Below are 14,024 nucleotides of genomic sequence, written 5' to 3' on the forward strand. Positions count from 1 at the left end.
TAGATGGCGCTGCCAGCTCCACCTGTAACCATAAGTAATCATCTATTTTAAAAAAAAAAAAAGCCTAATAAGTCTCACATAGATGCAGTCAATGCAATTGGCAGTCTAGTTGAACTGAACAGAATTGATATGGTTTTCTTTCCAAGGTGGGCTGGTCAACTATGAAAATTGTTTGATGGTAAAACTGAGATCTTCCTTCCTCTGTTCCTGCTTGGGAACTTCAAGCCAACTGAAGTGATATCTGTACATTGAAAGAATAATGGGTTTATTTCCAGCCTTGCAAATATTATCAACTCAGAGAACTTCTTGCCAACTGGAAATCAGTAAGGGATGCCACGGCTAGGCAGACAGTGTGCTTGCATGCTTTACAACTCCAGAAACAAAACAGTGCCATGGTTCATGAACTATCTGCATTGCCTGAAGGAGCTCACAGCTTTGCTGAGGAAAACGTGAGTGAAACTGTGTCTAGATTGCACCTTAGCTTAATTATTTTTTTAAGTCACCATCAGTTCTTCACCACCAATGGTTTGTTAAAATTGCAACCCTGCAATTCCAAATCCAGGTTAAATCCCTCAGGTCATTGTCACGAGTCTGAAGGCAGCTTGGTTTGTTTCATTTTCATTGCTCCAGCCTCCAGGTTCTTCTCTTTCCTGAATTCAGGGTTAATTCTCCTCTGAGCTTCCTTCAGAGCAGAGGCAGGGCTGGGACTAGTTAAATCTTTCCCAGGAGGCTGGTATTTAGGAACAATGTCACATGAAGAGCCCACTGCTAAATTAAAAACAATACTTATCCGAATATGTCCTGTGGTCGGTGTTGGAGTGGCATGTCAGACAGCCTGGCTTTCATCAAGGGCAGAGACAGGAGAGTAGGAGCAGTTAAAACAGACAGGGACGTATTTTTTTACCACATGGCTTCTGGTACCTGAGGTGTCTCAAGGCGCTATAGAAGGCACCATTTTGAGGGCTAACGTGATAATTATAATGCCCAGCCCGATAGGTCGTCTGTTAGAATCTGCTTTTGCTTTATTGCCAAAGGGATCATTGGTCAAAATGCCTGAGTTCTTCCTTCCAGGCCCCGTAAGGGAGCCCAGGCAAAAGTTGCTCTGCTTTGCTTTGTGAATGAAATCTCCCAGGTCTGTGTCCCAAGCTCAAGGCCAAGCTGTTTGCTGCTGTGTTTTCCCCATTGCCATGCCTCTTCCATGGCTACGAGTTTCTTCTTTTCCCAGAGTCCCTGGTTGCGGCTGCTCTGCGTGAGGGGGCTAGGGAGTGCTGGAGCTTGTTCCACGTCTCCTCAGGAGGCGGTGTTTGGAAGTAATGCCATGCAGAGAGAGGGGTGTGCCCAGTGTTCCCAGCGTGGAGCTAAAGGCAGACACTATTAATGTACAGTCTGTGGGGGTGGCAGGGAGTTACGGGGAGGTTGTTTGTAATGTTGCTTGGCTTATGTGAAAGATGCAAGAGAGAGTGAGAGAGAGCATGGGAACTAATGGCAAGCCATTCACAAGGCGGAAGGCGACGGGCTCATCTTCCTGCGGCTTTGGAGACCTGGGCTCAAGGCTGGAAGATCCAGGAGTAGCATTCAGCTGCTGTTTTATTTGCTCATGTCCCCTTGCCAGCCTTTGCAAAACAGCATTGAAGTCTTGGAGGAAACTCTTCCTCCTCCTCGGCATCAGGAATTGTGCTGTGACGAGATGTCTTGGTAGTAGGGGCTAGAATTTAAAGCCAAGATGCTAGAGGGGAAATAGAATGCTAGAACAAAGAGGTGTTTTTTTTTCTTGACCTACCACCTGGACTGGCCCTAATTCTCTGAGTCGCTAGAGGTCTCCCATGGCGTCAGACGAATGGACTAATGATACAGCAGTTGGCGGCTGTGTCTGACAGGGGACTTCCGCTGAGGTCCATCTCATTGATTTCCTCCCACTCGTGATTTATAATGGTCATCCTTTCACAAGCTGAAAATGCAGTGGAGCCAACTAAATAGCTGAAATGTAGTGAGGAGTGTCTTGACTCCATGAGATCTGCTGTAAAATGGCACACTTTGCTGATTATCCTGCAGGCAGGCCCTGTTTAACTGGCCAAAGCAGACCTCTTGATTTGTGTTCACAGTTGTTTTTTTGTCTCTCTACTCTCCCTCCAAGTGTCCCTAACCCACAACTGCCATATGGCTCCATCTCAGACACCTGCAATCTGGGACACTCCTGAGAAGGATCTGGAGGACGGGGCTGGGTTAGGAAATCTGGGTAGGATGGGAGTTTTGGTTCCACTTGTCCTCCTCCTTTCAAGTCGCCAAGCATTGGCCAGGAGTGGTGGATGAACTCATTTAACCTTGCTGCTGATATAGGGCCAAATTCTTTGTTGGTGTAAGTTGGCACAGGTCCAGTGAAGTCCGGGGCACCGCACCACACCAATTTATGCCAGCAGAGAATTTGTCCCATAACATGAGGCCTACTGGGAAGTGAGCAAGCTTCGTCTGTAACGCATGCAGTCCTCTCCCATTCAGAAAACAAGGAACTCCAGCATGGGATCCGAGTGCAGCTTTCCTGCTTGCTAGTAACACAGGCTGTCTAGCTTCCTGAGCTATCCTTCTCAGTTCCTAATACCGCATCATGCTCCAGATGCGCTAAACTGCATCTGGAGATCTAGCAAGAGCCAGGCAGCAGTAGCAGCCCCACTCCTATCCCTTCACTGCCCATGCTCGTTCGGCTCCTCTACCAGTCCTGTGCATGACATTTCACGTTTGCACGAGAAAGGATTCGATAAGCTTGTGTTTTCCTTGGTGACTCACTTATTTTGCTCTAAACATACACGAGGGAGGCAGGAACCTGGGACAACATTTGTAGTTGTGACTTTTTTTTTTAACTGCTTCTACATCCTTGATGGGCCAAGATGCTCCTCCCATTCCACCTGCTTGTGACTGCCTCCTTCCCAAAAGTCATGTCCACTGTCCTCCTTGCTACTTGCTGTCTGGGCACTGTCCCTAACTGAGCACACTTTTCTCCACATGCCCATAAGAGGCTGGAACCAGAAATCCCTTGTGTATTACTTTGCATTTATCAGCATTGAATTTCAGCTGCCATTTTGTTGCCCAGTCACCCAGTTTTGTGAGATCCCTTTGTAACTTTTTACCGTCTCTTTTGGACTTAATGATCTTGAGTAGTTTTGTATCATCTGCACATTTTGCCACCTCACTGTTTACCCCTTTTTCCAGATCATTTATGAATATATTGAACAGCACTGGTCCCAGTACAGACCCCTGGGGACACCACTATTAGCCTCCATTCTGAAAACGGCTAAGACACTAGGATGTCCCATATTCATTATTTTAATGGGAAGATTTGCAGGACACCATGGTGGGAGAGCTGTGGTGCTGGAAGCAGGCTTTGACCTCTGGCTGGAGGCATTTAGCATGTAAAAAAAGAATGTGTTGTGATGTTAGCGTGCTGCATGAATACCCCCTGCTGATTCATCTCTGACAGATTTGGAGTATCTGCTTGTGTTAGCCGTCCTTTGCCCAAGGATGAAAACCACATCACGCTGTCTTCTCTCCCGGAGAGAACAGGCTTACGGAGCGGAAGAGAAAGCTTGGGTCCCAGAATGAAGTTGTAAGGAATCATCTGTAGTTCAGGGACATGCAGCAAAGCAGACCCATGCTGAGATGCCTTCAAGGTGTATAGGTGATGATCAATAAATAGTTGGGCTGGTCTTTAAAGGATGGGAGGATGGGTTTGTGTGGACAACACATCTGCTGCCTTTGGTCACACACTGCCATGTCACTATGTATACAGACACAAGTGTGCCCACCACACACTCCTTCCAAGGGCAGCTGGAAACTCCCCCCTGCTGAGCTGTTAGTGTGTAGAATAGGCTCTGGTCTGTGACCTAGCAGATAGCTTAAGAGTTTTATCTGTTCGGTTATCCATTATCCTAATTAGTTTATTAGCTGCTTCCCACTGTGGTGGGGGGGAGTTGTTCACCCTTCAAGCCACTAATTAGTGCCCAGGTTGTAAAGCTCTGTTTTACAACTGGGATAATGTCTTATTTTGACTTTAGCCCTCAAGTCTCCTGTCTTCTATCACTCCTTCTTTGCTAGAGACCAGCCCTAAAGGCAGCTGACTTAGCGCCTGGGAGCTGACTAACTGAGAAGGATTTAGGGAACACCAACCTAGATGCACGCAGGAACGGGGCATAGTGAGAACTGCAAACAACCGGTGGGAAATTGATTCACATTGCCATGCTTGTCTGTTTACACGTATTTGCCTTCTTGCCAACCAGCTCCATTTTCAAACCTTTCCTGAGGGTTTGCCTACCACTGACCTTACTTACTTGCACACACCTTGGGAGATTTAGGGATAAGCCTATTATATTTAAAGGGATGTTGTCAAGTCATTTTTAGGCTCAAGCTTTGATTTACCATAACATGCTATTACTGAGGAAGAATTCCCTCGGGATTCTAAATTTCTACTATGTTTTTTTAAACCCCACATTAACCCATCATTGCTGCACCCGCCGAAAACATCACTGAGTGCCCCTTGCTGTCTCGGCTGGCTGACAGACTCTGCTTCCACAACGGTTGACCTATGTGACAACAAAGTTGACTACGCTCAGCGGTGTGCGCAGGAATTTAAAAAAATCACCTGCTTTTGGAGGGGCACATTCTGTAGCCCCGAGGCCAGAGGAGCTCTGTGACCCAACCGCAGCCCCGGGGCCGGAGGAGCTCACTCTCCTTGCCACAGCCCTGGGGCCGCAGGAGTTCTGTGCCCTTGCCGATTATTGGGGGGGGGGGGGAAGCCCCTGCTTGCCCCCCCGCCCCCGTACAACCTGCCTACTAAGCTAATTTGGAAACAACACCGTTATTCCAGAATAAGCATGTCCAAGTGTGAAGTGATTTCAGAATAGCTGCCCCTGAATAACTGCTTGTGCAGAAGCCCTTAAAAATAATAGAATTAAATGTCAGCTCAATCCCCTGATGGCCAACAAAGCTGAACCCCTTACAAAACGGAGCAGGTAACTCCCCACCGATCTACCCTCCATCAACCCTACTCTCTGCAGCAGCCCACTCACTGCCACACAGGGTGCCTGGAAGGCCAATACACTTGGGCAAAGCTTGATTCAAAGCTGAAGGCACTACTGCCAGCCCCTTGTCTCTCTCACATCAAGGCGAATCCAGCTGAGTGTCTCTGCTGACTGCAGCTGTTTGGCCAGAAGAGTGAGGTGGTCTCCCAGGCAGCAAGGCTCCAGGCCAGTTAGGGCTTTGTAGGTCAAGATTAACTTTAAAATTCAGTTTGGAAAGCTATAGGCAGCCGGTACCTATCATGGAGCACAGGTGTCATGCGCTACCATTGGCAAGCGCAACATAATAAGCGGATGCCACATTCTGCACCAGCTTCAGCTTCTGGATTGATATGAAGTATAGACCCACAGAGAGCGTATTGCAGAAATCTAGTCTTGAGGTGACAAAGGCACAGAGTAAGGGCCGCCGCCAAGTGAAATAGTCTCTGTCTCCTGGCCTGGTACAGATCGTTCAAAAGCATTCGGGGAAGCTGCTGCTATGTGGTCGCTTAACACCGCTGGGGATCCAGCGTCGCTCCCACGTGGCGCAGAATACCCCCAGGAGGAACCATAGTTAGGTCAATGTAATTCCCAGGGTAGATGTGGCTATATCGATGAAAGAATTCTGTCAATGTAGTTACCATTTCTTGGAGAGATGGCTTAACTACAGCGATGGAAAAACCCCTGCCATCAATGTAGAGAGCATCTACGCTACAGCGGCATAGTTGCACCACTGTAGCACAGACATAGCCTCAGGAGGGGCCAACCACCCTCAACTCCAGTTGAAGTCAGTGGGAGCCGCAAGGACTCAGCACACTTGAAAATCGGGACCTGTGTGTGCCAGTTTCCCAGCCTATAAAAGGGGATGATGCTTGTGTACTGTACCAGAGTGTTTTGAGAGAGAATAAACCAGTGCAATATTGCCAGCTCCAGACTTTCAAAACTCCTGAGTTGGGCTCCAAAAAGCCCATGAGATTTAAAACAAAATTGTAATAAATGTTGGGTTTGTTTTCTTTGCTTCTGGTTTCGGAGCCACTAAGGCACACTCGGGTTATGTTTTCAAGCTTCTCTCTGCAACCAGGAGGGCTAGAAACTCACTTTTTAAGGAAAGTGAAGATTCTTAGGAAATCACTTGATTTCCTAGGAGCTGGGGCTTTAAATAAACCCTTAGCTGTCACAATAGCATTGCAAGTGTTGACCGTATTGAGTGTCTGTTCAGTGCTCTGGAGATGAAAAGTGCTGCAGAAGGTTCAATGAGATCGTTAGTCCAGGTCATGATTCTTTGCACTGTCCAAAAGCCCTGATGCACACATTGGATGTCCGGGTCCCTTACAAACCCCCTAGCTCCTGAGAATCTGTGTTTTTGTGTGGTATATAAAAGCAAACTGCCAGGAGCTCCTCTGAGCCTGATGCCCTTGAGATGCCTGTCATACCAAGGGAGTGGGGGAACAGTACCAGAGGGTTAGAAAAATAACCCAGTTATAGAAGGACTTTGTTACATTTGTTACGTTCAGGAAAAGAGCTGTGTTTATCTTTCCCTCTGTGGCTCGGGAGTTTAGAACAGAGCCTATGACAGAGGCTCTATCTAGAGTAAAAAGCAGCTTTTTCCTAGTTGATTTTGTAACACAAAGTAAACACAGAAGCTTCCTTTCCTCTAGATAAGAAAACTCTGAACATTCATGTCTCTGGTTGTGTGTGTGTGTGTGTAATCATTCAGGCAGACAGATGGTAATCTCCCCCAGGCCCCCTTTCTACAGCCTGACCCCAAAAGAGCAGCCCTTGGTAGACAGAAAAGGGGCAGTTCATTTTCTCCACTGCCAAGCCCTCCAGCTTGTATCCCTGGGGAGAAGATAAAGCCAGACTGAGGGCTGGCTCCTGCACTGCCCGGGTGCTGAGCGTTGCATGTAAAGAACAAGGTGAAAAGTGCTGCTCAGGATAGGGCGCGCAGGGGAAACACAAATCCGACACAAATGAGAGTACTGCTGCCAATCCAATCCTGGCCAATAGCAGGGATAAGGCCTAAGATGGGGAGTGCAGAACTGGTTATCTCATGTGCGGCACAGGATGCCCTGAAGGGACTAATGCAGGAAAGGAATCTGGGGCTTAATTTATTGTTGGAGGTGTAATGTCTCCCATTCTGCTCGTGGGCTAGAAAATCTTTATTGTTGCCTCACAGTGGGCTAAGAGTTGGGACTCCAGATGGCAAGACAATATCTCTCCACCACATTTCTGTACCCATGCCAGGAGAGGACTCCCACGCTGGTTCATGCCTCAGGGAGCTGCAATCAAGTATTTTGTATGTTTTGTTTGTTGATTCTCTCCATTTGTCTAGGGAGCTGGACTTTCTAGGTGAGGATGTCCTGGCACTAGGGAAGATGGGTTCTAGTCCAGGCTCTGTCACGAGCTTCCTTGGGTAAACACGTCATCTCTTTGTGCCTGTACTTCCTCCTCTGTAAATGGGGATAATACTTACTGTTCAGGGGAGTCCTGTTTATAAAGTGCTTTGGGATCCTCATAGGGAAGGTACCATAGGAATTCAGAGTATTTTCTGTATCATAAGGCATTACATTGACGGGTGACGCCCCTGACCTCTGCTGGATAGAATATTGCTCTTACGTGTGATAATGTCGTCTTGTGCCTGCAACCTACACAGTATAAAAATCGCGAATACTGCTACACAGGATTGTATGTTTCATAGGTTCTCAATAGCTCCTTGTTCTACCCTCTTAGAAACTGGAAAATAGCATTCCTTTCTCAGCTGTTTCTCTTTTTGAACTGCCCCCCCTTCCCCCTTCTTATATGCTTCCTTTTTTGTGCAGCAGTCTTTGAGTCCTGGGTGATGCCAGCAGAGCTCTGAGACTAGTTTGTTAGTGAAGTGTCTGCTGTAGATCCACAAAAGCATGAAATATTGTTTTTTGTGCAGTCCTAAGGCAAAGGCATCCACAGTTTGCCCAGCTGAGCGGCTGCATCGGCCAGTTGCCAGAAACCCAAGTGCAGATTGCAGTTGGTATAGACTCTTAGACTTTAAGGTTAGAAGGGACCGTCATGATCATCTAGTCTGACCACCTGCACATTGCAGGCCACAGAACCTCACCCACCCATTCCTATAATAGACCCGTAACCTCTGGCTGAGTTACTAACATCCTCAAATCATGGTTCAAAGACTTCAGGTTAGAGACTCCACCATTTACACTAGTTTAAACCTGTAAGTGACCCGTGCCCCATTCTGTAGAGGAAGATGAAAAACCTCCAGGATCTTTACCAATCTGATCCAGGGGAAAATTCCTTCCTAACCCCAAATATGGAGATCAGTTAGACCTGTGGTCCCCAAATCAGGGGGATACAGAGAAACATTCAGGGCATAGCAGGCCTGGGCCAGCCCTCATGGGGGGTGTGGAGGGAGCCCCGCTCTGCCCCCAGCTGCAGTACTGGCTCCCAATTCCAGCCCCCGCCTCAGCCCCTGGCCGTGGCTCCGTTCCTGGTCCTGGCCCCAGACTTGCCTCCAGCCATGACTCCAGCCTTGGCCCCCTTACCCCGTCGACGTTTCCCCTCCTCCCCCCCAAGCCATGGTCCCGGCTCCTGAGGGGGCACAGGCAGGGGGGGAACCCTGAAAAGTTTGGGGACCACTGAATTATACCCTGAGCATGTGAGCAAGATCCACTAGCCAGACATCTGGGAAAGAATTCTCTGTTGTAATTCAGATCCCTCCTTGTCTAGTGTCCCATCACCTGCCATTGGAGATATTTGCTGCTAGCAGTCACTGACGGGCCACATGCCATTGTAGGCAGTCTCATCACATACCGCCCCCGCCATAAACTAATCAAGATCAGTCTTGAAGCTAGTTAGGTATTTTGCCCCCCACTGCTCCCCTGGGAAGGCTGGTCCAGAACGTCACTCCTCTGATGGTTAGAAACCTTCACCGAATTTCGAGCCTAAACTTGTTGATGGCCAGTTTATAGCCATTTGTTCTTGTGTCCACACTGATGCTTAATTTAAACTTAACTCCTCTTCCTCCCTGGTATTTATCCCTCTGATGTATTTATAGAGAGCAATCCTATTTCCCTTCAGCTTTCTTTTGGTTAGGCTGAACAAGCCAAGCTCCTTGAGTCTCCTCTTATAAAGTAGGTTTTCCACTCCTTGGAGCCTCCTGTTAGCTCTTCTCTGCACCTGTTCCAGTACGGAAGCACAGCCCGTGGAGGCCACGTCCTAACATGCGCTGCCCCGTCTTGCTCTGAGATGGCAGCGGGCCATGTTTCAGAACTCTCTCAGCTGTGTGGCCATCCCCTGTCCTAATCCTAAGGCATGTAAACAGTAGGGCTGATTTCTCCCCCCGTCCTCATCTACTTCATTTTCCCAGCAAAGGAGTGATAGTCTCAAAACAAACAAACAAAAAATGTACTTCAGAACCCAGAGTCGGTTCCTCACCAAATAAGGAAGGTGGCATTTTGGGTCTAACCTCAAGAGTGTCCCTTTAAGCAGCCGACTGCTGAGCTCGCCTCTCCAGTTCAGAGTGCTGCTCCGTTCTGAACAGAGGGATATGGTTGGTGCCTCTCCGAGTGAGCTGGAGTTTGACTGAGTTCCTGCTGGGGAGAGCCTGTATTCTGCAGATGTCTGGTGCGTGGTCCAACAGCCCCTAGAAAACTGCAGGAGGAATCCAGAAGATGGGGATTCTTGCTTTGTTTTAACAACTCTGCTGTTGCTTTAAATTAAATTATGCTGTTGCATTAATCCTGAAACAGAATTTTGTAGACCCTTTCATTCTGCTCCTACGTTAATCAACAAACGAGCGTGCAGCCGACCTTTCTGCTCCTGGGAACCCCAGATGAAAGGTCTGAGGATTCCAGACAGCATTCACAGCTTCTCCTGTTTTTCTTTTCCAGAACTTGTGCCCAATCAGTGATGTTTCCAGCATAGAGAGGGACTCTGGCATGCTGGCTTGTTTCTGCCGTGGGGAATCCAGTCGGGCTGAGCAGGATGGGTTTGGGTTTGGCCGTTTGGGCCTATTTATACACTAGCTCTAGTCCCCATTTGTCTTCCTGACAGCTCTCCTGAATTGATGCTTGTGAGAACTTAATTACAGCTCTGCTCTGCAGCAGGCAGGCAGGCAGGCTTTTCACTGCAGTCTGCAGGTCCTGGCAATCAGCGCTCACACCCCACTCACAGCCAGGTGCACTTAGCCAATGGTGCAGGGAGCAGGACCCTCAGTGGACCCTGCCTGCTGGCTGCATGGTAAGGAATGAAGCCCCCGGGCTGTCACTCTGCATTCTGGCCTTCGTTTGTTTTCGATCAGTGTATTTTCCACCTTGTGTGGCTCGGGCCAGCTGGTAAAAAGATGCTGCAGATTTGAGATGGATCCTGGCTGCTCCCAAGTAAGGTGGGGAGGATATTTCAAGAGACCATTTTGTGGAGGGAATGGGAAGGCTGTGGGGTGGGGCTGGGAAGTTACTCTCATTGATTAGCAGGGTGAAGTTGGCTCCGAACTTGTTTGTATTTGCTTCCAAGATCTAGTGTCTAGCCCTTAAAAGCTGCCAGTTCTATGGGTCCAGCTGCTCAGGAAAGAGTGGGGATTAGTGGTGGGGGTTGGGCTCGTTTGTTTTGGAGGGATACCGTCCCTTTCCCTTTCCCCTCCTGGTTCCTGAACGTTGTGGTGAGTTTCCAGGGGCTTTAAACAACATTTTGCTAATCCTCTGCAGGTCAAAGCTCTGAGAAGATGCTGGAGTTTTCATCTCCAGACAGAATATGACTCAGGGTCCTTTCTTAAGAACTCCTCTGCTGTTCAGTCTCGCAAGCGATGCAGCTATTTATGATGATTTAAATATGCTGGCCCGCTGGCTTGGAGATGGCAAATGACATAGTCCAGCTGCAGCCCCAGATTCTAGGGGACTGTAGGATTTTCAGTGCCCTGTGATCCTGGGGCAGGTGACAGCGGGTTCTGGGCAGAGTCTGACCAGGGGAGTACAGGCAGGATGTAAAGGCAGTTTGTGTGATGTCTGGGAACATGTCTTTGCTACGCTAGGGTTCTCTTATGGCTCCATCTATGGTAGCAGCTGACTAGAAGGCATGTGTTTGGGCAGTGATGAAGGAGTGTCCGGAGATAAAATGGTGGCCCAAGGATTAATAGAATGAGAGATCTCCATGGCCCTTATTTGGCAGGGTGAAGCCAGGCCTAGGGAGTGAAAGCCGTGTTCAGAGAGCCCACACTTTGGTATCTGGGGCATGGCTGGCTTAGTTGCTGGCTGAATGTTGGTCCCAGGGCCAACACTCACTTTTGTTATTCCCCAAGCGGGACTGACAGAGGGCAGAAAGACAGGGCAGCTCTTTGCATGCCCCAGCACTGAACACTGCTCTCGTCCTTAGGCATTAATGCCCAGGCTCGGAAGCTGCAGAGGAACCGTGCGAAGGGCACCATGACCCTGCTGACGGGATGCAAGCGACACTCCACGCCACCAACCCTCCGACGCAGCGTGAGTGAGACCAGCCTCAGTCATGTGGGCTCTCTGGAGGAGGAGCAGCTCAAGAGACATTACTCCACGCTGCCCGAGACCATCCGCGGCCTGGAGAGCTCGAGAGATGGGCAGCAGGCCCCCACGGCAGAGCGGAATGGCAGCAGTGTGCGGTACTCCCTCTACCAGTCCCCTCACCTCCTACTCCTGCAGGGCTACAGTTACCAGCATGTAAGCACCCAGCCTTGACGGTCTGTGCAGTCCCTCTACAGCCCATGCCATCAGCTCCTGACAGTCCCGGCAGGTGCCCTAGGTCCCGTGGGGAGGTGTGGGTTTTCAGACACTGAGATGCTGTATTGCGTGGCATTTGCTACTCTCCTGGAGTCCAGAGACATGCTCGGAGAGAGGGCTGCTACATCCCCTGCCTCAAGGGAAGGGGGATCCTGGCACAGAGATGCTGAGGGAAAGAACTAGCTTCTGCTAGTAACCCCGAGAGCCACTCCGGCTGACTGCAGTTGTGGCTTGCCCCTGCCAGGGGTTTTGAGAAAGAGTAGAGTTTTCTCAAATAATATTTAAGCAGATGTCTTGTCTCTTGACTTTGCTGCAAGGGCTCCTGCTTGTTTGGAGCATTGTCCTTGGCTCCTCTTAAAGTTGCGACTCTTTGGAGCCCTGGCGAAACCTGCGATTTAGAGCAGACATGGACAGGCGTGAGAGTCAGCTGCTCAGGTCAGCCAAGTCCAGCTTGCATCAGAGCCCAGGAATAAGGGTGGAGTGGGCACAGGCAGCCTGACATTAAGGTCTACCCAGAATATACAGGGTTTGCCCTTTGGGAATGTCCCATAAAGCACTATGGTGAATGCAGTGCAAAGCTGCTGCATTGTATAGTGTGCCGTAGGGCAGCATAATAAATACCATTGGGGCTTGGCAAAGGCACTCGCCAGGGGCGATCAGGGAACTTTCCTTGCAGAATTTAAGATTTCATGATTTAAAAAAAAAAAGCCTTCATGCGTGTGACAAAAACCTTCCTACTGTTGGCCCACGCAGGGCTGTCTGCCTGAGTCTGCAGCCAGGCAGCCTGCAATGACTGGTAGCTCCAAGCTGCCTCCATTCGTTTCCATAGGGTGTTACCTCTGAAGCTGCTTTGTCACCGTCTGTGCCAATTTAACACCCCTCAAAGGTGATACGTAGATGGGTAATGTGGGCAATTTCAACCACTCCCCAAACCCAGCATGCACTTTGAGTACTGGCAGTGAGTAGGACTCGTCTCCAGCTACTGACCTACTAGCTGGTTTGTCAAGGGTTGAATGCCAGAGTTTGCTAAGATTTCGTGTTCTGTTCTGTGGTAACACAGATCTTATAGTCCTTGCCAGCTGTTATTGTGCTACCTCTGCTTACTGTAGGGTGCACTGCCATCCTCTAGAACAACTGTTGTTATCCCCATTTTACAGATCAGGAAACTGAGGCACTAAGCAGTTAAGTGAGCTGCCCCATGTTGACCAGCAAGTCAGTGGAAAAGTCAGGAACAGAGCCTTGGTGTTCTGGTTCCTTATCCCCAGTTTTAACCACTAGATCCCACTGCCAGTGCAAGAGAGAATGGGTCCTGCTCTGTCCTCACACATGGAAGTCAGTGACAGATGCAGTTGTGTAACTGAGGGCAGACGCAGGTCCTATGTGATTTCGTTTTTGCTGCTGCCCCTTTTGTAGTCAGAGAAGGGAATTGAGAGTGGAAGGTGGGAAAGAAAAAAGGGCTACAGAGAGCAGATGAAACCCACTGATCTTGACCTTGGAGAGAGTGACACTCCATTTATGTCTGAGTTCCAGAATGTCCCAGTTCCAGTTATGGGGTGACGCAGAGCAGTGATTAGTGATACATGAACTCATTTGAGTTAATGTGAGAGCGTGCTGAGGGCCAGAGCCACCCTGAGGGTTGACCAGCTGTATCTGCAGGGTTGATGTGTATGACTGCATGCTCTGGTAGTCACGCAGAGGTGGTAAGAGGCAATGAAGTGAATGTCCCTTACTGTTCGCGAACGAGCAGATGACATCAGATATAGTGGGGCAGTGCAGCATGTCTCCATCTGTTTGTTCCCTTTGCAATGCATCCTGGGAAAGATAGTTCGCTCATTCTGCATCCATCTACCCAAAAGGCGCTGTTAATCTTTGATGTCAATTATTGGCACTCATTATGCTGGAGTAGCTAGCCAATGTCAGAGGAATTATATAACCTTCCTCCCCAGCTGTAGTTAAGTGGGATGGAAGCAGGTTGCGCAGTTACTTGTGTAATGGTACCAAATGTATTAGCCGGTTCATGTATTGAGGCGACAGTCACAGAAGAGTTACATAGCAATTGCCGTGTAAATTGAGCCATTGCATGCTAATTGCTCCACGTCCTGTCTCTGGTAGCGCACCTCTTCTGCTGCATGAGTCACTGCTACGCCAACTCCAGGTATAATTTGGGGAAAGCACTGCAGTGTTTGGAATAAAAAATAGTCCTGCAGTGCAAAGATGTGTGTTGTGGGCACCCAGGGAACTGCAG

At 49.0% G+C, this 14,024-nt stretch overlaps 1 protein-coding gene across 4 annotated transcripts in view; it reads left to right on the forward strand.

Moving 5' to 3' along the window:
• The window catches only part of RADIL (Rap associating with DIL domain), a 75,375-nt gene that overhangs the window by 19,450 nt on the left and 41,901 nt on the right, over nt 1-14,024 (forward strand). For 3 of the 4 annotated variants that reach the window (XM_073361933.1, XM_073361932.1, XM_073361935.1), the window contains exon 4: nt 11,403-11,719. In XM_073361933.1, the coding sequence (XP_073218034.1) occupies nt 11,403-11,719 (317 nt within the window). Of the gene's footprint in view, nt 1-9,638; nt 9,660-11,402; nt 11,720-14,024 lie in introns of those variants that run through there. The other variant, XM_073361934.1, reaches the window with a different exon arrangement.

The sequence above is a fragment of the Lepidochelys kempii genome, chromosome 10 (genome assembly GCF_965140265.1).
Source record: "Lepidochelys kempii isolate rLepKem1 chromosome 10, rLepKem1.hap2, whole genome shotgun sequence".
NCBI classification, from domain to species: Eukaryota; Metazoa; Chordata; order Testudines; family Cheloniidae; genus Lepidochelys; species Lepidochelys kempii.